This window comes from Lampris incognitus, chromosome 16, assembly GCF_029633865.1.
Source record: "Lampris incognitus isolate fLamInc1 chromosome 16, fLamInc1.hap2, whole genome shotgun sequence".
NCBI lineage: Eukaryota > Metazoa > Chordata > Actinopteri > Lampriformes > Lampridae > Lampris > Lampris incognitus.
The window spans coordinates 5,184,343-5,207,151 of NC_079226.1; the positions used below are offsets into that span (position 1 = coordinate 5,184,343).

General features: G+C 46.0%; 1 protein-coding gene across 4 annotated transcripts in view; it reads left to right on the forward strand.

Annotated features, from left to right (window-relative positions):
• Positions 1–986: 986 nt before the first annotated feature.
• hectd1 (HECT domain containing 1) overlaps positions 987–22,809 on the forward strand; it is a 66,681-nt gene continuing 44,858 nt past the window's right edge. For all 4 annotated transcript variants that reach the window (XM_056295262.1, XM_056295263.1, XM_056295265.1 and 1 more), the window contains exons 1-11: positions 987–1,166; positions 7,213–7,381; positions 8,699–8,848; positions 9,400–9,634; positions 13,067–13,294; positions 14,463–14,744; positions 15,794–16,064; positions 16,167–16,243; positions 18,759–18,857; positions 19,123–19,237; positions 19,534–19,705. In XM_056295262.1, the coding sequence (XP_056151237.1) occupies positions 8,709–8,848; positions 9,400–9,634; positions 13,067–13,294; positions 14,463–14,744; positions 15,794–16,064; positions 16,167–16,243; positions 18,759–18,857; positions 19,123–19,237; positions 19,534–19,705 (1,619 nt within the window). In that variant the 5' untranslated portion in view covers positions 987–1,166; positions 7,213–7,381; positions 8,699–8,708. The remainder of the gene's footprint in view (positions 1,167–7,212; positions 7,382–8,698; positions 8,849–9,399; positions 9,635–13,066; positions 13,295–14,462; positions 14,745–15,793; positions 16,065–16,166; positions 16,244–18,758; positions 18,858–19,122; positions 19,238–19,533; positions 19,706–22,809) is intronic.

Sequence of the window (22,809 nt, forward strand, 5' to 3'; positions counted from 1 at the left end):
CCCCCCGCACCAACAGAGACTAGCTTGGGGCCCCCGCACCAACAGAGACTAGCTTGGGGCCATGTATCAGTAGAGACTAGCTTGGGGCCATGCATCAGTAGAGACTAGCTTGGGGCCCCGCACCAACAGAGACTAGCTAGTCTTCACTGTCATATCTCTTAACTGTCCTATTTGTCTTTGCTTTCCTGTCTATCTTTGCTGTCCTGTCTATCTTTGCTGTCCTGTCTGTCTTTACTGCCCTGTCTATCTTTGCTGTCCTGTCTATCTTTGCTGTCCTGTCTATCTTCGCTGTCCTGTCTGTCTTTGCTGTCCTGTCTGTCTTTACTGTCCTGTCTATCTTTACTGCACTGTCTGTCTTTGCTGTCCTGTCTATCTTTACTACCCTGTCTATCTTTGCTGTCCTGTCTGTCTTTGCTGTCCTGTCTATCTTTACTGCCCTGTCTATCTTTGCTGTCCTGTCTGTCTTTGCTGTCCTGTCTATCTTTGCTGTCCTGTCTGTCTTTGCTGTCCTGTCTGTCTTTACTGTCCTGTCTGTCTTTGCTTTCCTGTCTATCTTTGCTGTCCTGTCTGTCTTTACTGCCCTGTCTATCTTTGCTGTCCTGTCTGTCTTTACTGCCCTGTCTGTCTTCACCGTCCTATTTGTCTTTGCTGTCCTGTCTATTTTTGCTGTCCTGTCTGTCTTCACCGTCCTATTTGTCTTTGCTGTCCTGTCTATTTTTGCTGTCCTATTTGTCTTTGCTGTCCTGTCTGTCTTCACCGTCCTATTTGTCTTTGCTGTCCTGTCTGTCTTTGCTGTCCTATTTGTCTTTGCTGTCCTGTCTGTCTTCACCGTCCTATTTGTCTTTGCTGTCCTGTCTGTCCCCTCTTTCATTTTCTTCCATTCTGCGGATGGATACACACAGGTGATGTATTAAGCGTCTGTTCAGTGCGGTCGGTAACGCCCCCTGTCGTCCGCCGCATGGCGCTGCGTGCCTGGTGATTGACAGCCCAGTTCTCCATTTCACTCCCGTCTGTTTACTGCGCCGCCTCCACTTTGACCTTTTCCTGCCGTTTAAAAGGCATGGGAACGCAGTAGTGTCCCCCGTCAGCACCAGCGACGACGCTTTTCGCCCCGTCGGATCTAGCGGCCTGTATTCCGGCTCTCCTCGTCGCTTCGCTGAAGAACGGTGAGTGTTTGTCGGGGGGGCGGGCCGACCCGCCGGACTCTCCTGCGCCGGGAGGCCGACGGACGCGGCGCGGCCTCGGAGGCTCCTGGAACTCGAGCCGCGCGGTTCGCGTTCGGTGGGGGGGGGTCTCAGGCCAGGGATAACTTAACACCACCTAACGCCAGGGTGGTGTTCAGTTGACACCGAAACAACCCCCCCGCCGCCCTCCCCGGGATGCTGTGTTTCCCACCCGGCTGCTCATTAAATCGCTCCTTTTTATCCGGGGGCTGAGACCACGGTGGACATTGTTAGCTACCGGCGCTAACCCCGGCTAGCTTAGCCGGCTAGCATTAGTTAGCGTTATTTCGCCAGGCGTTGCTTCTGTTTTGCTCTATTTTCGGCTGCGGTGGATGGCAAACTAACAGACAGTTTCGTCACACTTCAGCTCTTTGTTTTATGCCGATTAACGGTGATATGTATGTATGTGTGTGTGTGTGTTTTGTTTTTTGCTGATTAACTGTGGTGTGTGTGTGTGTGTGTGTGTGTGTGTGTATATATATACATACATGTGTATATATATATACTGTACAAGATACAGGTTGCCCACCAGGTCCCTGTCAGCACTACGTTAGCCTGAAAAGTCAGCTGTCACTACATAACCAACCACTGTGACTACATAACCAACCACTGTCACTACATAACCAACCACTGTCACTACTTAACCAGCCACTGTGACTACATAACCAGCCACTGTCACTACATAACCAGCCACTGTAACTACTTAACCAATCACTGTCACTAGTTGACCAACCACTGTCACTACTTAACCAACCACTGTCACTACATAACCAACCACTGTCACTACTTAACCAACCACTGTCACTACATAACCAACCACTGTCACTACATAACCGACCACTGTCACTACATAACCGACCACAGTCACTACATAACCGACCACTGTGACTACTTAACCGACCACTGTGACTACTTAACCAACTACTGTGACTACTTAACCAACCACTGTGACTACATAACCAGCCACTGTCACTACATAACCAGCCACTGTAACTACTTAACCAACCACTGTGACTACATAACCAGCCACTGTCACTACATAACCAGCCACTGTAACTACTTAACCAACCACTGTGACTACATAACCAACCACTGTCACTACTTAACCAACCACTGTCACCACTTAACCAACCACTGTCACCACTTAACCAACCACTGTCACTACATAACCAACCACTGTGACTACTTAACCAACCACTGTCACTACTTAACCAACCACTGTCACTACATAACCAGTATGTCCAGCTAATAGCTAGCCAACCAGTACTTTCACAAGTTGATCAACCACTAGAACTATTAAACCTACGACGGTAAACTTTATATATAACCAGCCTTTTATAACCAGATAACCAATTGGTCCTTATTTAACAGAGCCTCTTTCTGCAGGGTTTTTTTAAGAACGAGACCTTTAAATTGTAGGACTCGAAATTAAAATGCTGGCGTGAAACAATAGAAACACTGTTTTCGAGGCAACTCTCAAAACCCGAATGTCACACTGTACATGAACGCAGAGTTCTAAAGCTGGCGTTCACTTTTCCTCACTAAGTCGCCAAGCCTTTCTTCTCTACATAACTGCTGGCTGAGGAAGGCAGCGGGTCAGCCATCACCCATACTGGTCACAGTAGTTTATGTGCTGACGTAATGACCAGTGCCCTTGTGTCACTGCAACATGATGAAACCGGGGGACAGTTGTTTTGTCAGGTAGAAGAATTGTCTGATGTTCCAGTTTCCATATATTCGGGCTTCCTTGGCCTAGTTTCTAACATTGTATAAGCTTTAGTTTAAGTTCTTTAATGCTTTCTGACCTTCTCTCGTCAGTGCACATGTTGCTTCTTTCATAATAATAAAACCGGTACCCACTGAACCGTAAGGCGCGTTGGTTGAAAAGTGGCCATGACACGTTTGTCTATGTTGGAGAAAGTTTACATCCGCCAGAGAAAATGGTGTCACTTGCGTCTTGATTGTGATTGGGAAATGATACCGCTGCTCTCACACACAGAAGGGTGGGGAGGTCAGATTCAGGTCTTGAAAAATATTGTTTATGCCACTGCTGGTCCCTGACCTGAATTTGGACTCAGAAGGTAGACATGGGACACCTTTCCAGAGGCTGCTGGTGAAAGACAAGCCCTGAGAGGCAGGCTGGCCATGAGTCTTTCCTCTGGTGAAGCAGCTCGTGCTGGTGCAGAGGCAGAATGCTCTCTGGCAGTTTGTGATTAATCTGTTGATAAGAGGATCTGTCTCCCTCAGGCCTGTTAATAGCCGAGCAGGGCTCACACAAAACAGATAGGAAGACTGGCCAAGCCAGCCAGCCGGCCTCAAATTGGACCTAATTAACTTAGCTGGGCCTACAGAGCTCCCAGCATGGCACCCTCCTTACCAACTGGCTCAGCTCTATGAAACTCTGTCTCCTGAAGCTTGTGAGTGTTTTTGTCACGTTTAACTCATAGACTATAAAATAATGGACGTAGACAGCATGACGTCACCCATTGGTTTGTGGACTACTGTTTTGAAGCACCGAGTTTGGCATTTTCCTGTCACCATCTTGTTTTTTTTGTTTTTTTTTACTAGACTTGACCATGTTTGGATGAGAGGGTGGCGCTGGGGAGAAGCCAGGGGCGGATCTGATTGAGAAGCCGAGGACACTAATGCCCCTTTTCCACTACATGGTACCGGCTCAACTCGACTCGGCTTTTTCGTTTTCCATTACTGGAAAGTATGGGCCTTTTGGTAACTGTCGCCACTTTTCTGGTACCACCTTTGTCGAGGTTCCAAAAAAACTGGAGCAGGTACCAAAATCAATGCAGACCAGCTACACTGAGGGGGTACTGTTACGGTAGTGGAAAACAACACTCTGCGAGTCAAGTTGAGCCAGTACCATGCAGTGGAAAAGGGGCATTAGTGTAACTAAGAGATTTGCTGAAAAAAATAGTTTACATGGAGATAATCAACACCCACAACAAGTTCATGGCTATTTAAATGTACACTGTGCCATGAATACGCTTTGCAACCAGGTCTTGAACTACCTGTCACTCATAGCGGCCACATCCTTAATTATGCATAACTTTAAGCCTTAATATATTTCAGATGGGTGAGTTATATAAAAAGTCACCCCCTGTACACTTGGTTATGAATGGGGAAATTGGCAGTAGAGACCAAAACCTTTTTTTGTACCAGGCTGTAAGCATGTTTATTGCTGCTGTGAAGCTGACTATTTTAACGTGGGATCTACGGGGAGTGGCTCGCTTTTGGAGCCAGCCTGAAGTGGCCATTTGAGGAATTGCAGTTTTTTTGCACTTGCGCGTTGGCTTCGTTTTTCAGCCCTGGAGGTTGCCACTTGGTTTAACGCCGCTTCACAGTTTTACTCTGCTCATCAGAACACAACTCAGTAAGTCATATGTGGCATTTCTCACAAAGGATGTCTTATTTTAGGGATAGAGGATTGGATCAGGGATGGAATTAGATTTGGTGGGGGTTGAGGCATGAGGTTTGAGGGCTGAAATTAGTGTCTTTAATGGCAGTGTGTGTATGGTGCTCTAGATAGGTAGTGTTTGTCTAGCAGGTATTGTATGAGAATACAGTGGTTGGTGCCATTGTGTTGTATTTTGGAGGTAGCAGGTCTGTACACTGAATCTTTATCCAAACCACGTCACTGCATTATTGTTCTCATCACCACTAAGAACTGTTTATGCTACATTACTAAATAATGATTGTCTCTGACTTGTCCTACATAGCCTGGAGGGTATGCTGTGGCTGGCCCTTTTTGCTTACTTTCATTCTGTCCAGTTGACAACAGTCAGTTGACAACAGTCAGTTGACAACAGTCAGTTGACAACAGTCAGTTGACAACAGTCAGTTGACTGTGCACAGGTTCTTGAGATCAAGATGTTCAGCTTTGCATAACCACACTGGGTTGTGCTGTTTGCAGCAGACAGTTGGTTTGTGGGAGCTTTGATGTCATTTTCTGTGTCTGCACCTCCCAGCCTGTCAAACCAAAGGCTGGAGTTTTTATTAGATGTAGCCCAGTTTAGGCTTTCGGATTTGGCTTTTGAGATATCACAGAGGAGCCTTAGGAGCGAGAAACTCTCCTTAATACAATCTTTTTGTGTCATGGAAAAAAAATGTTGGCATGTCTTAGTTTACTCTTTTTTTTTTCTTTTTTTTTTGTGGATTTTTCCTCCTTTTTTCTCCTCCTTGTATCCGTCCAATTACACCACTCTTCCGAGCCATCCCGGTCACTCACTGTTCCACCCCCTCTGCTGATCCGGGGGAGGGCTACAGACTACCACGTGTCTCCGCCGATACATGTCAAGTCTCCAGCCGCTTCTTTTCACCTGACAGTGAGGAGTTTCACCAGGGGGATGTAGCATGTGGGAGGATCACGCCATTTCCCCCAGTTCCCCATGCTCCCCGACTGACCAGAAGAGGTGCTCGTGTAGCGACCAGGACATATACCCACATCCAGCTTCCCACCCGCAGACATGGCCAATTGTGTCTGTAGGGATGCCCGACCAAGACAGAGGTAACATGGGGACTCAAATTGGCGATCCCTGTGTTGGTAGGCAACGGAATAGACTCCCACACCACCTGGAGGCCCGTCTTAGTTTACCCTTAATGGCGGTCTCAGAATGTCTAGAGCAGACCAGTCAGGGAAGTTGGAAAACTAGAGTATTGCATGTTGCCAGTTGTATGGTGATAATGTAGAAGTTCTTTCTCTCTCTGTATCAAAGTGGCAATGTCTGGGCCTGAAAAAATGAGGCCAATGCAGAAGTGCCAAAAACTGCAGTTCCTCAAATGGCCACTTGAGCCTGGCTCCAAAAGCCAGTCAGTTCCCATGTTACAATGGCCAACTTCATGGCAGAAATTAACATGCTTACAGCCTGGTGCAAAAACAGTTTTGGTCTCTTGCTAATTTCCCCATTCATGACAAGGGTACAGGGGGTGCACTTTTATATACTGACCTGTTAATCCATCCATCCATTAGCCAAGCTGCTTATCCCAATCAGGGTCGCGGGATGCTGGAGCCTATCCCAGCAGTCATTGGGCAGCAGGCAGGGAGACACCCTGAACAGGCCGCCAGGCCATCACAGGGCCCACACACACACACACACACACACACACACACACACACACACACACACACACACACTCACTCAGGGACAATTTAGTACGGCCAATTCACCTGACCTACATGTCTTTGGACTGTGGGAGGAAATCGGTGCAGACACGGGGAGAACATACAAACTCCACACAGAGGACGACCTGAGACGATCCCCAAGGTTGGACTATGCCTGGGGCTCGAACCCAGGACCTTCTTGCTGTTAAGGCTTAAAGTTATGCATAATTAAGGATGTGTCTGCTTTGAGTGACAGTTGGGTCAAGACCTGGTCCATGGCACTGTGTACATTTAAATAGCCGTGAACTTGTTTTATGGTGTTGTCCGGTTGATAATCTATCCGTGTAAAAAATGTATTTTTTTCAGCAAATCTCTTATTCATCCATTATCCAGACCGCTTATCCTGCTCTCAGGGTCGCGGGGATGCTGGAGCCTATCCCAGCAGTCATTGGGCGGCAGGTGGGGAGACACACTGGACAGGCCGCCAGGCCATCACAGGCATATCTCTTAGTCACACTAATATTGTTGATGTGAAGCAGCCATTTCGAGTTGGTCCTGTTGTCTTAGCGTGTAATAAATTTGGAATGTGACTTCGCATGGCGGAGCCAGGTAGTCAGGTTGCCAGCGAGGTTATTGGCGAGCATAGTGGCTTCGGTTTCTCAGTCAGCTCCACCCCTGGCTCCTTCTCAGCTTCACCCTCTGGTCCAAATATGGTCACCTCCAGTTTCAAAAACCAAAGATGGCAACAGGAAATGCCAAACTCGAGGCTTCAAAACGGTAGTCCACAAACTAATGGGTGACGGCACGGTGTCTACGTCCATTATTTTATACAGTTTATGTCAGTGTCTCTCTCTCTATCTATCTATCTATCTACAGGTGAAGAGACTTCATGTCCCAGAAATCTTAGCGACAGTTGAGATTAAGAAACTGCTTCCTATCCCTGTTTCCTCCCTCCGTCCGGTTGGTTGGATGAATCCCAAACAGTGTCGGCTTTGTGAGCAGTGATTGGGCACTGAGCCAGACCAGGCAGCCAACGGGGAACCAGGTAAGAGCTCAGGTTATGACAGGATAGAGAGCTGCTCTCCGATGTCACTGTTGGTGTTCTGAATGGGTATATGGTAGGGCTGAGCAATTGATCGAATTCAAACCAGCATCACAACGTAATAGAACACAATTTTCAAATCACAAAGGCTGCAAAAAAAAAAAAAAAGCCCCCCGTTTTTTTCCTCCCCAATTGTACATGTCCAACTACCCCACTCCTCCGAGCTGTCCCGGTCACTGCTGCACCCCCTCCGCTGATCCAGGGAGGGCTGCAGACTGCCACATGCCTCCTCCGATACATGTGGGGTCGCCTGCCGCTTCTTTTCACCTGAAATTGAGGAGTTTCACCAGGGGGACGTAGCGCGTGGGAGGATCACGCTGTTCCCCCCCCCATTTCCCCCTCCCCCCTTAACAGGTGCCCTGACTGACCAGAGTAGGTGCTAGTGCAGCGACCAGGACACATACCCACATCCGGCTTCCCACCCGCAGACACGGCCAATTGTGTCTGTAGGAACGCCCCACCAAGCCGGAGGTAACACGGGGATTCGAACTGGTGATCCCCCTGTTGGTAGGCAACGGAATAGACTGCCACACTACCTGGACCCCTGGAGCATTTTTTTATTGTGAGATTTATTTGAGTGAGAGAAAGTCTTGTAACCTGGTGCAGTTTTGGAGAAAATGTCAAAGTTATTTAATAGTCCACATTTTATTATGAACATAGTTAAAACTTCCAATAAAGAAAGTCACAAAATGTTTGCATATACTGTCATTATAATGCTCCGGGGGGGGGGGGGGGGGGGTGTCAGACTTTTAAAAAATCAGAAATTAGAATTGGCTGAGAAAATTGCAATTGGTGCATCTCTACACGATACACAATACCTCTGATAGATGCTAAATGATATTAAACAGCTGCCTAGCCCTCAGCCATTATTTTGTCCAAAATACCTCCACACATCACCCCGCCCGTCGGGTCACTGTTGTGTGTGAGCGGTGTGACGTGCCAGAATCGTAACTACTAATAGTTGTGTTGAAATTAACATTTATTTAACAGCTGTCTATAGAAATGGCATTTTATTTATATTTTAGTATTTATTGATATTTTGATGTACTTATTGATATTTTGATGTACTACACATATATGAATACATGTATTTAGTGCAAGTACACCAACTATTTTAGAATAATACGGTTCTTAATGAGTACTTGAGTACTCATGCCATCCCTATTTCATTCAGGGATGGCTGTCTGACTGCAGGGAGGGAGAAGAGGTGTGTGTGAAGTTGTTTGTAAGATGGGCATTGTTCTTTCCCAATGGATTCAGGCTAGCCATCATGGCAGACGTGGACCCAGACACCCTGCTGGAGTGGCTCCAGATGGGGCAGGGTGACGAGAGGGACATGCAGCTGATCGCTCTGGAGCAGCTCTGCATGTTACTGCTCATGTCAGACAACGTTGACCGCTGCTTCGAGACGTAAGTCTTCCCCTCGCCAAACGCCGCATCCAGTTTTACTTGCACTAAACCGTGTCAGTGTCTGGTAAGTTAGAACATTTGGTAGACTTTTTCACAGGTAACCATCCATCACATGTAGGTCCTATTCTGTTCTAAACATCTAGTTGTCTGGTAACATATTGAGCATTTCAGACCCACATCTGGTCATGGACCTATTCCAGTACCATCTCTCATGACTCTATCAACAGTGGGTCCTTGGTGCGGGATAGACATGAAAAGGGATGGATGAAAGATGATGAATAAATGGATAGATGGATGGATAGAAGGATGTAGTTAGATGAACCAAGAGATAGATGATAGATAGGAGCTGTAGATGAATAGAAAGAGAAATAGATTGATGGATTATTCTTTTCTGTCCTTTTTGTCTTGATGCATGCTCAACAATCCAGGTATAGAAATCTCAGGAAGTTGAATCAGTTCATCTGGACGCAGTTAAGTTTGTGTCCACAAAAAAAAAAAAATCTTGTTTTTGCCTGAGAATAATAGCGAGTTTTCTCTATTCTCTTGTCCAGCTGTCCCCCTCGTACCTTCCTCCCAGCTCTTTGTAAGATCTTCCTGGATGAAAGTGCTCCTGACAACGTGTTGGAGGTCACAGCCCGTGCCATCACTTACTACCTGGATGTGTCAGCTGAGTGCACCAGGAGGATTGTGGGAGTGGATGGAGCCATCAAGGCCCTGTGTAACCGGTTGGTGGTTGTAGAACTCAACAACAGAACCAGCCGCGACCTGGCAGAACAGTGTGTGAAGGTATGTTCCGCTCCATCTCTAAGTTACAGCTTCTTTTTTTTTTTACTTTATATTTCGGATATTTTAACTCATATGTGACACGGCTGTTGTCAGCGGAGGGGGTTTGGGTGGAAAAGATGACACTGTTTAAGCGGGAACACAAGGTTTATTTAATGGCTTTCTGTACACGCCATACGGGCTGGTACAGCTCTGGTGCTGGAGCCACTGCCTCGCTCTCTTCTTTTAGAATGGCGTCTGGCTCCCGTTCTGTCTCTCTCCAGTCTTCTGTTCCACCTCTCCTCGTCAGTGTCAGTCCAGGACTCTAATTAATTCATGTAGAATATAACTATTACCACTGCTGCTTTTACCTACCACTGCTACAGGTTCTAAATTTACTAATAATAATCCATCCATCCATTACCCGAATCCGAGCCACTTATCCTGCTCTCAGGGTTGCGGGGATGCTGGAGCCTATCCCAGCAGTCATTGGGCTGCAGGCGGGGAGATACACTGGACAGGCCACCAGGCCATCACACAGGGCCGACATACACACACACATTCATACCTAGGGACAATTTAGTTGCGGGTTGCTGGTTAGCGCGGCTGCCTCACAGCAAGAAGGTCCTGGATTCAAGCCCTGGGGTAGTCCAACCCTGGGGGTTGTCCCGTGTCATCCTCTGTGTGGAGTTTGCATGTTCTCTCCATGTCTGTGTGGGTTTCCTCCGGGTGCTCCGGTTTGCTCCCAAAGTCCAAAGACATGTAGGTCAGGTGAATTGGCTATACTATATTGTCCGTAGGTGTGAATGTGTCTGTGTATCGGCCCTGTGATGGACTGGCGGCTTGTTCAGGGTGTCCCCCCGCCTTCTGCCCAATGACTGCTGGGATAGGCTCCATGCAGTATCCCCGCGACCCTGAGTAAGGATAAGCGGTTTGGATAATGAATGAATGAACGTTGTACTCTCTGTTGGAAAAGGACTTCTACGAGCTTATTATGGCATATCTGCTTGTTGGACAAAACAACTTCCCCTCCTCTTCAAACTATACATTACCTGCCTTCGTCTTCCTCATATGGCTACTGTGATGAAGATGGAAAACACTATGCACCCTATCATTTTTCTTGGCAAAGTCTGACAAGACAACAGCCATTCAAACCAAAAAATTTAAAAGATGGTTTGGATAGTTCTAGATTGTCTTGAACACTTTCCATCTCTGGTGTGTTTAAGAGCCCATGTTATGCTGTTTCCTGGTTTAATATATTCATGTTATGCTACTTCCCAGTTTAATATATTCATGTTATGCTGTTTCCTGGTTTAATATATTCATGTTATGCTACTTCCCAGTTTAATATATTCATGTTATGCTGTTTCCTAGTTTAATATATTCATGTTATGCTGCTTCCTGGTTTAATATATTCTTGTTATGCTACTTCCCAGTTTAATATATTCATGTTATGCTGTTTCCTGGTTTAATATATTCATGTTATGCTACTTCCCAGTTTAATATATTCATGTTATGCTGTTTCCTAGTTTAATATATTCTTGTTATGCTACTTCCTGGTTTAATATATTCATGTTATGCTGCTTCCCGGTTTAATATATTCATGTTATGCCGTTTCCCGGTTTAATATATTCATGTTATGCCGCTTTCCGGTTTTAAAATATTCATGTTATGCCGTTTCCCGGTTTAATATATTCATGTTATGCTGCTTCCTGGTTTAATATATTCATGTTATGCCGTTTTCCGGTTTTAATATATTGACGTTATGCCGTTTCCCGGTTTAATATATTCACGTTATGCCATTTCCCAGTTTAATATATTCATGTTATGCTGCTTCCCGGTTTAATAGATTAATTTTCATGGACTGTTTAGAAACATTTGAATTTTTTTATGGTCCAAAGGCACCCAGTTACAGCCGCACAGGCTGTGTGTGCAGCACCATGTGCTCACTCAGCCTGATACGGGCAGTTTTGGGTTCCGGTCTCTTTAACACCCCTCCATGATTGGTGAACTGCTTAGATCATTTGGAGGAAAAGATTAAGTTGTGGTTTTGTTTTTGTTTTTTGGTTTTTTTTACAATTTAGTATGCTATTTCGTCATTAAATTCACTTCTGACACGTTTTTTTTTTTTCCTTCCCAATTGTACTTGGCCAATCACCCCACTCTTCTGAGCTGTCCCGGTCTCTGCTCCACCCCCTCTGCTGATCTGGGGAGGGCTGCAGACTACCACATGCCTCCTCTGATACATGTGGAGTCACCAGCAGCTTCGTTTCACCTGACAGTGAGGAATTTTGCCAGGGATATACATAGCATGTGGGAGCATCACGCTATTTTACCCCAGTTCCCCCCCCCCCCAAACAGGCGCCCCGACTGACCAGAGGAGGCGCTAGTGCAGCGACCAGGACACATACCCACATTCAGCTTCCCACACGCAGACACTGCCAATTGTGTCTGTAGGGGTGCCCGACCAAGCCGGAGGCAGCACAGGGATTCGAACTGGTGATCCCCATGTTGGTAGGCAACAGAATAGAACGCTGTGCTACCCGGACGCCACTTCTGAGAATTTTTGAGGCAAACAATCAACAGTGTAGATTTTGACTGTTTAAAGTTTTACAGAAGTTGATGGCAAATAGAAAATTTGCTCCGACTTTTTCGGAGTTGGAAAGTTCCACAAACTGGCAACCAGCCAGCCAGTCACTCTCACGGACCCTGCTGGGAGCTGGCCGGTCTCGTAGACAAGGGGCTTTTATTTTCCCTGTTGATGGATGGTTTAAATCTCATGAAACAAATTTCCATTATAAAATCAGTGGAACCTGTGATTTGTCTGCCTTGTTCTCCTGTGGGGTGTTTTGTGTGTTGTTGTTGTCGTCGTCGTCGTCGTTTGTCGTTGTCTATGTACCTTCGCACGACACTGGCTTTCACTATACCCGGCTTCTCGCCTCTGGTGTACGGTGTTTGAGGGTGAGCCAAACTAGCCGGTCGGCGGGCATGATGAAATTGTGTTACATACATACAAGTTTGGATATGTGTGTTCTTGTAGTTTTTGGATATGCATTTTTGTCTTTGTGTTGCACTGCTGTGGGCTGGGGAAACGGGGACGTGGATAATTAATGGAAGAAAAAGCCGGACTACAAATGAGGCGTTTCAGGCAGTTCAAGGGTGGCGTTTCCTGTCGGAGAAACTGGTTCCCTTTGGCATGGAGCTCTGTAACGGTGCAGACATTTTACATGCAAGTCCCAGCTACATAACACACCGAAGGAAAGAGAAAACCCCAAAAAGTACATCTGTGTTGATGTACTGCCTCAGGATTGTGTGTTTTCGAGTTGTTAATCTGAGTGTTAAACTGGATGTCTGGCCCTTGGGGATGTAGGTCCTGCGAGTTGGATGCTTGAATACGAAGTACAAGATTATTAACCCATTTTTCTTTCTTTCTTTATAATTTGCTTTCCTCCGTAGGTGTTGGAGCTGATATGCACCAGGGAGTCTGGTGCTGTGTTTGAGGCCGGTGGTCTGAACTGTGTTCTGAGTTTCATCCGGGACAGCGGTCACCTGGTCCATAAAGACACGCTCCACTCAGCCATGGCCGTGGTCTCCCGTCTCTGCAGCAAGATGGAGCCTCAGGACTCTTCTCTGGAGACATGTGTGGAGTCTCTCTCTAGCCTCCTGAAACATGAAGACCACCAGGTCTGTCTTTACACCTGGACTGTCATTGTGTTATCTGTTCCTGTTGTGTCACTTTATCTGTTAAGTCAAGTCAGTTTTATTTGTGTAGCCCAATATCACAAATTAGCCTCAAGGGGCTTTACAGCAACACAACACCTTGTCCTTAGATCCTCGCATCAGATAAAGAACAACTCCCTAAAAAACCCCCGCATGCCTTAAGGCACGGGTCTGTTAGAGTAGCGTTATAACCTTTTCTTGGCTAGTATGACGATATGTCAGGTTTAGGACTGTTAATTAGCCTAGTTTATTAAGTTAATTAGCCTGATAAGTTTGAGTTGTTTTGATTTAGCGAACACTAGCCATCACAATGTGGATGTAGGACCAAAATTGTTTAACAAAGGCCATGGTGTGAGCAAACTGTTCCCTCATTGGTCAGAATTTTTGTGCGGACATTTCATCACTATCTTGCCACCGGACCCTATTGGGGGTTCATATGTTTGTCAGCTTTTTCACCTCTGATGAATTTGCATCCCTGACTAAGATATTTATGTACTGCCCCGTCTCATTTCTACTCATCCCTTCTGTTCATCACCCTGCCGGAGGGCTTTGAGTTGGTCTTCTTGTGGGCCTTATTTCAGCCAGTTATGTATGAACCTAAGGACAGACATACAGCATAAAACTCAGTTTATTACATGTTTACAAGTATGGTCTCGATATTTCGGTGTTCTTACAGTACATTTACATTGCAGTGGACACAGGTTAGTAGATGGAGTGAAGAGTGGAAATGATGTGATGGTTTGTCTGTGTGGTGAGATGACTTTAGACCAAGTGAAAATCTGAGGGTGTTGTTTAGGCGTTGCTGAGAAGTGGGGTTACCACAACAAGATTGAAATCCAATTGAATATAAAATGGATTGCAAATAAATGAATGACCATCCCAGTTTTTCATGCATCTCATATGGGGATAGGGATGCCTCATTTTCAATATTTGATGCCGTTATTTGTTTTTCAGAATCGAGTAGGACCTCTTAATGTTTGGTTAGCTGGTAGAGGACACTAACTGACCAGCATGTGGCTGATGGTTCTCTTCCAGCTTGGTCGTCTGTCAGTCAATGCGTCTTTAAACCAACCACTCTTCATAATTGGTTGACTGTTCTTGTCTGACCTAATTACCAATCCGGTTCCTCCAGGTTTCAGATGGTGCTCTGCGCTGCTTCGCCTCATTGGCCGACCGATTCACCCGCCGTGGTGTGGACCCTGCCCCCTTGGCCAAACACGGCCTGACGGAGGAGCTGTTGTCCCGCATGGCAGCTGCCGGTGGCACGGTCACAGGCTCCTCCTCCTCTTGTAAGCCCGGCCGCACCTCCACGGGTGCTGCACCCTCAGCGGCCGACTCCAAACTCTCTAACCAGGTGTCAACGATCGTCAGCCTGCTGTCCACGCTCTGCAGGGGGTCCCCGCTGGTCACGCATGTAAGGCCTCCTCACCTCACCTTCACAACTCTGATCTACTGATGGATAAATGATGTCACTAAACTGAACGTTAATACTGAATCACCTCTATGTCGTCACAAGCAGCTGCCAACATATTGTTCAGCTGTTTTACATCCACATAGATTAATTAACTCATTCGTTATTTGTAAGACTGTCAAGAGAATGTAACATGACCTCTGTTGAGCTAAATGTACTAAACATTTGTGAATCTCTTTTCTTCATCTATCAGTCGATTAATTTCTTCAAAGAAAGTTCAGTTTTCCTTCAGGGATGAATAACCTTGATCTGGTTTCATGTTTACTATAAAATACCAGTTATTTTACATGTATCATTACTGTGAACAGGTGGTGGAACACCCTGTAATGCAAACAGGACCAAGAGGGTTCTGAGATTCTCTTTTTGTTTAGTGTGGTGAAGGGTTCGTGGGATTTGCCTGGGTCCAGACCTTTGAATTTGCCCACTCTGAGGAGTTGACTTATTCTGGTCTGGCATCGTGACATGAAACAGCGGTTTCTTTGTTGAAAAAGTGATTATCCAGTGAGCATCACGGGGGGGACTAACCATTAGCCAGCCAGCACCATGGGCAGGACTAATGCTGTTGTCAAGCTGTTTTACATAGATGGCATGTCTTCTCAATTACGCCCGACATCGTAGTTTGTTGTTACTTAGCTCCACTCCACTATTAAAACCCCAGCAAAACCAGTATGTTGGCATGGTTACGCATCAGTATCAACTTAAAATGTCAGCGTCAGGCAGATATCTTAGTTTCTAGTGATTGGTTAGGGAAAATCAAATCCCCCTCCCCTACGGAAGTCAGTTAGACAGACTGAAGATGGAAATGGGGTGTAACGAGTTGACCGTTGTAATATCAGGCAATAATGGGATGAAAGGATGAAAATATATCAGCCTCACCCAACTCTTTTGCTTCTCCCTCCTTCCTGCTATAATTGCATCTCCTTTCTCCTGCTCTCTCCCTTCTCCCATACTTCTCTCTCCTCTCCTTTTCTCTGCCTCCTCTCCTCCTCCAGGATCTGCTTCGCTCTGCCCTGCCTGACTCAATGGAGTCTGCCCTGGGGGGAGATGAGCGCTGTGTCCTGGACACCATGCGGCTTGTGGACTTGCTTCTGGTTCTGTTGTTTGAAGGCCGTAAGGCTCTGCCCAAGTCCACAGCCGGTTCCACAGGCCGGATCCCTGGCCTCAGACGCCTGGACAGTTCCGGAGAGAGATCCCACCGACAGCTCATCGACTGTATTCGCAGCAAAGACACTGATGCACTGATAGATGCCATAGACACAGGAGGTAGGATGTCATGTGATACACAAAGGTGGCCGAGCAGTCCACACATTTGTGGATGATATTTAGGAAAACATCTGAACTGACCGTGTTTGCTTCCTCTCACAGCTTTTGAAGTGAATTTCATGGATGATGTTGGACAGACGCTGCTTAACTGGGCTTCTGCTTTTGGCACACAGGAAATGGTAAATACATACACACAGACAGAAAAAAACAAGTCTAGTCCTTCAGCTGAATCCAATAATTCAACTTGTCTGTATTGAAGTGAAATGGTCCAGTATTTTCTGTCTGTTGGTTGTCTTTATAATCTGATCTAAGTATTTTCTCTGCTTAGGTTTCAGTCTGACTAAATCAGTCTTGAGCTGGGCAGACACTGTACAATTTAAGCCCGATTTGAACCCTGATTTGGCCGTCGCCGACTCATTTTAGACTCTGGGTGAATTTCTGCCTCATTTGCTGTCATTTGATGTGTAGTTTGGGGGGGGGGGTCACAACGGCCGATTATTTGCCCAAACAATCAACGATCTGGCTGTCAGACGATCAAATAGATTTCTGTCATGTCGGAAATTTTGGTCAGCTCTCCTGTAGTTTGAGTGGTGTTGCAACCCGATTTCCCACAATTCAGTATGAACCTACCAGAGTGTGCCTGCGCGAGCCAACAATAACATGGCACAGATGAAAGCGTGCGTACAGTGGACTGAATGTGTTGAGACCAGAGGGAATTGAGTTCTGGCAACAGTAGCCTATCACATGACAGGGCTCCAGACTGTGATGAAAATGGTCACCTATGCAACCATTTTCTGTGATCGTGCAAGTTAAAATGTCACCTGGTCGCATAATGCATGAATTACACTGGCAAATCACCAAATTTCACAACAATCCATTTAGCTGTCATCGTGTTCTGAAAATGAAGTGGTTTATAGCTGATTATTCTAAAAAGCAAAAGGAGGAGAGAGAGAGAAGGAGGGTGGTGGTGAAGGAGAGCCAACGAGAGGTTGTCTGTGAATGTTCTCATTCATCCAGGTCATGGTTATCCAAAGGTGTTGAATCAAGTGCAACTGGACTTGGTATATATCCGTGAAGACGTTTCGCCTCTCATCCAAGAGGCTTCCTCAGTTCGTGACTTTCTGACTAGACCAAGCTAGTCTGACTGGCTGGTGAGGAAACTCAGAATTTATCCTCTAGGAGTCGTTGTCAGAGCTATTGATATGCGTGGCTCTTTGTGATCTGATGAGCTCCGATAACGACGGGCGCGGCCAAACATCGGTACACAAAAGAGCCACTCATATCTATGGCTCTGTTAGCGACGGGCGTTGGTAAACATCGGATCACAAAGAGCCACGCATATCAATAGCTCTGACAACGACTCCTAGAGGATAAATTCTGAGTCTCATCACCAGCCAGTCAGACTAACTTGGTCTAGTCAGAAAGGCACGAACTGAGGAAGCCTCCTGGATGAGAGGCGAAACGTCTTCACAGATATATACCAAGTCCAGTTGTACTTGATTCAACTCCTTTGGATAACCAATGAGAGGTTCCGACTCGAGACAGCACTGATGATGAAAGTGCAGGCAGGGAGAGACCAACTGAGCCAGTGAAGAAAAAGAAGTACTACATTAAACCACAATGGCTAACGCAGTACCCGTGGTTGTGGGGCGAGGGGAAGGCTACGCTTTGTGTGTATTGTAGGCGAGTTGGCCCGTCTGCTGCAGACAACTCTAAACTTGTTACCAGGTCAACACAGGTTAAGTTTGAAACTTTGAAGTTGCACAACAACAATAAGAAACACAAAACCTTAATGGACCGATCCATGAACTGAGACGCCGAGCCCCTCCCGACTGCTTTCCAGCAGTTAGATGAAAGTAATTGCCAACTGAGGTGAATGAAATGGTCCTCAAGTTCGACTGTGCCTATAACATAGCGAAAGAGTAACTCCCATTCACAGAATTTCAATCTTGATGATACCAAATTCAAACTTAATATTCAGGATGTCTCCCCACCTGCCGCCCAATGACTGCTGGGATAGGCTGCAGCATCCCCGCGACCCTGAGAGCAGGATAAGTGGTTTGGATAATGGATGGATGGATGGATGTTCAGATTAAAACATTTTGCAAATGTCAAGTCTCTAGTCACGGTCATTTTTTTCATCAATGTAAAACTAGGGTACGCAAATGAAGACAACTATTCATTGGCATTGATTAATACCATGCTGTACAAAAAAAAAAGGGGGGTATGACCAAATCATGTGCTGGTGCAAGTTGGTAGTACCAGTGCTACCATTGGGGAAAAATTAGTCTGGAGCCCTGCACTCACGTAAATAGGGTTTTTGCCATGGTGGTTAAATCCGACTGCAGCCTGTGCCTTCCTTCTAGCCTTCTTCGCAAACGTGTCTTAACATGTAAAATAACTTCGGGGGATACAGCTATATTTTTTGAATAAAACTTGGAATTGTCAGTGGACAAAACTGTTCTGAGTTTTCCATGTTCAGTGTGAGCCCCCACGTCGTGTTATGTCGGTCGAGCTGTACAGTGTGAGCGTAGACATTGTAGGCTTTGGCCATGAGGAACGGCTGATTTAAACGTGTAGCGCGAGTTAACGCAACATACAAGATGACGTGGATCATACAGTGTCTGCCGCGCTTTACTGTCTTACCTTGTGTGTGTATGTACCGGTGTCTTTTTGTGTATGTGTGTGTATCAGGTGGAGTTTCTGTGTGAGAGAGGGGCGGATGTTAACCGAGGTCAAAGGTCATCCTCTCTTCACTACGCTGCTTGCTTTGGACGCCCACAAGTAGCCAAGGTAAACACACTCACACGCGCACACACACACAACTTTTGTTCCTGATACAGGGTTGGTCTGTAATCACACTAGGAAGCCTACCAGAATCTTCCAGCCTCAAACTAAAAACCATTGAATTTATTAATGGATGTCAGATTCTTTCCTTTTCTTTTTCTCCCTCCCTCAACTTTCACATTTAGCAATGATGTTGTTCCAAAGTGTCTCCTCTCTCTGTAGGAGGTGAAAGATTAATCCCTGATAAACTCCTGTTTGTTTGTGTGAGTAGACTTTGTTGCGTCATGGAGCCAACCCTGACCTGAGGGACGAGGACGGAAAGACTCCCCTAGACAAGGCCAGGGAAAGAGGGCACAGTGAGGTGGTGGCCATCCTTCAGTCTCCTGGTTAGTACATATTGTACTACTGCTATACTAATACTACTTTTTCTACTGCCATCGAGAGGGCACAGAGAGGTAGTTGTCTGACTTCTACTGTTACTGTAACTGTTATAACTACAGATGCTAACTACTATTGCTACCACTACTGTTGGTAATACTACTGGGTTGTACTGGGCAGCCTGTGGGTGTAAATGTGTGGGACTGTGTGAATATGACGCATATTTGTCTGAAATAAATCTGTTTGCCTGTGTGTGTGTGTGTGCGTGTGCGAATGGGTTTTTATGTGTGACTTTGCGTTGCAGGAGACTGGATGTGTCCTGTGAATAAGGGGGATGATAAGAAGAAAAAGGATGTGAAGGAGGAAGAGGAGGGTAGTGAGCCTAAAGGAGACCCAGAGATGGCCCCCATCTACTTGAAGAGACTGCTGCCTGTTTTTGCACAAACTTTCCAGCAAACCATGCTGCCTTCTATCAGGTACACTATCCCTTTACAACGCGGTTAAACTACAACACAGCCCTTCAACGCCTCATTTATGCTCAACGTTAAAAACTTATATGGATATATACTTAGTGTTCATTTCATCTGTATTTGTGCACGTTTTCTGAAAGCTTACGGATACGGACGAAACAGAGCAGCATCACCGGAATTTTTGGGGGCAGTGTATCCAATAGTTCAAGTGAGACCAGCAAGACGTGACGAAGACATTTAAAAAATGGCGGAAATCTTTAAGGAGAGGTTGTCCGAGCTGGTCAGAAATTTTAAATCAGAGTCATCAAAGTCAACTTTATTGGCCAAGTGTGGCTATGCACATGAGGAATTTGACTCCGGCTCACAGCAGCTTCCAGCACTTACATACATCACTCACACAAAAAACGAAAAGAAAAAAAAAACAGAAGGAATAAATGGAACAACACACAGGACGTTGGAGGCAAGCATGTGTGCACAAATGATATGTCACTACTATACAGACTTTTGTTATGGTTGAATAATCAACAGCCTATGCCCATATATTATACCGTTATTGCTTGTATACTACATTGCCCATACACTATACCTAAGGCTGGGTGTTTGTCACGGAAAATATTGACTAAAGCCACGGAGCAATCACGGCAAAGTTGTAGACAATCACGGAAAACTGAAAAGAAAGAGGCAGAAGTCACGGAGTGTTTTAAATAGCTTGAATGTATTCAATTAACCAAGAGATCTCATGCACAGTAGTGGTAAATTATTGAAATAACATGCGCAACTGTAGTAACAGTAACAAGTGCTTGAATAAAAAGGCTCGTCAGCAACAATGCTAATTCCGTCACAAACTTTGAGTTTGTCTTTGATCTCGTTCATGTGTTTTACGAACATGCTAGGCAGGTAGGTGCGTCGGAGTTGACAGGCACTTGGAATTACTCCGATGTCGCGGAGATTGTGTTCCAGACAGGACTTCAGGCCAACATTGTCCAGTGTGTGTAAGGGGATGTTGGCTGAAGTGAAATCTTCTGTAAGTTTAATTACCTCCCTCTGTCTATGCAATTGTGCGGTTGTTTTAGCTTGAAACAGCTCTGACACAGTTTTCGGCTCTTCTCGGTTTCAATGGCCCGATCTGCGGTTTTCTTTTCATGGACGTTTGTCTGCAAATGCTTGTCGCAACTTGCTTTTCGAGTGTAGTCCACCGGGATGTTACACACTGAGCAAAATAACAAACCACCACTGACATGAACAGTTTGTTCTGGGTATTGTAGGAATCGTGCTTTAGCGGAGGTCTTTGCAGTTTTACTCATTTTGAAGTTTATGATCGGACCGTGACTAACGTTAACTGTTCGTTCATTCGCACTTCTTTTTTTTTTAATATAAATTTATTTCTGATTTTTCCCTTTTTTCTCCCAATTTAGTGGCCAATCGATCCCTATTTTAATTCAAACTCCCACCCTCGCACTGTATGCGTTCGCCAACTGCATCTCTCCGGCCGGCAGTCTCGAAGGAGACCGCCTCGCCACTTTCGTGACAAGGCGACTCCAAGCCGAACCACTGTTTTTCCGACACACACAGAGACGTATTCACGTGACGAACACAAGCCGACTCCGCCCCCCTCCCGAAGACAGCGTTGCCAATGATCGCTGCTTCGTCGAGTCCGGCCATAGTCGGATCTGACGAGACCGGGGCGCGAACCCCAGTCCCCAGTGGGCAACTGCATCGACACAGAGCCGATGCTTAGACCGCTACACCACCGCGGACCGGTTCATTCGCACTTCTAACGTAACCATGGGAACGTAACATTACACTGTAAACTTCCGCTAATTGGGACAATCTATGGGTCGGAGTGTAGGTCAAAATGTACAATGCTAGGCTATATGCGGTTCAGAAGTGATGGTTAAAATGCTTAGTGCCTATACAGACCACACTGTAGGCTACGTTAAGATTGACAGTTAGGCTACCATTCAAAACTGTAGAAAAATCACGGAAAGCACTAAAAACTGGGGAAATCGCGGACATGGGGAAAAAAATGGCGAGAATCACGGAATCCGTGACACCCGCGACTTCCGTTACAAACACCCAGCCTTAACTATACCATATACCAATACCACAACTCCGCAATCCATCATGCCCATATACAATACTATATACTCACACTATATTCCATCTATCCATTATCCAAACCTCTTATCCTGCTCAGGGTCACGGGGATGCTGGAGCCTATCCCAGCAGTCATTGGGCGGCAGGCAGGAGACGCCCTGGACAGGCCGCCAGGCCATCATAGTGCCAACACACATAATACATTCACACCTAGGGACAATTTAGTACTGCCGATTCACCTGACCTACGTGTCTTTGGACTGTGGGAGGAAACCGGAGCACCCAGAGGAAACCCACGTAGACACAGGGAGAATATGCAAACTCTACACAGAGGATGACCCGGGACAACCCTCAAGGTTGGACTACCCCGGGGCTCGACCCCAGGTCCTTCTTGCTGTGAGGCGACCACGCTAACCACTGTGCCACCGCGCCGCCCTCACATTGTATTACACTATATTATTTTATATACCAAAAGTATACATGATATCACCAACCATCTACCACTCAACTACATACTATATTATATACCTATGTTACAACCACAACAATAACAGCAATAATTTGTAACCAATATATAGTAGCTGTATGTGTAGTTAGAATTGTGCATTTGTAATGCACAAACATTTGTATTGCACATATGCTTTAAAAAGAGGTAGGTGGTTTTGGTGCCCATCACTCTGTTGCACTTGCCAGAGGGTAGGAGTTCAAACAGACTGTGTCCTGGGTGTGTGTGTGTGTGTGTGTGTGTGTGTGTGTGTGTGTGTGTGCGCTCACAGTACCTGTATTCTGTTCTACTTGGGGCAGGGAAGGGTTGAATGGAGGACACAGCTCTGGGAAAGAAGCTGTTCCTCAGTCTGCTGGTGCAGAATCTTATCATACTGAAACATTTGCCAGATGGCAGCGGTTCAAACGGGGACTGGTTGGGATGTGTGGTGTCCCTGATGCTGCTCGCTTTCTTTCTCAGTCGACTAGCATAGATGGTGTCCAGTTTCGGGAGGGCCACCTTCACCACAT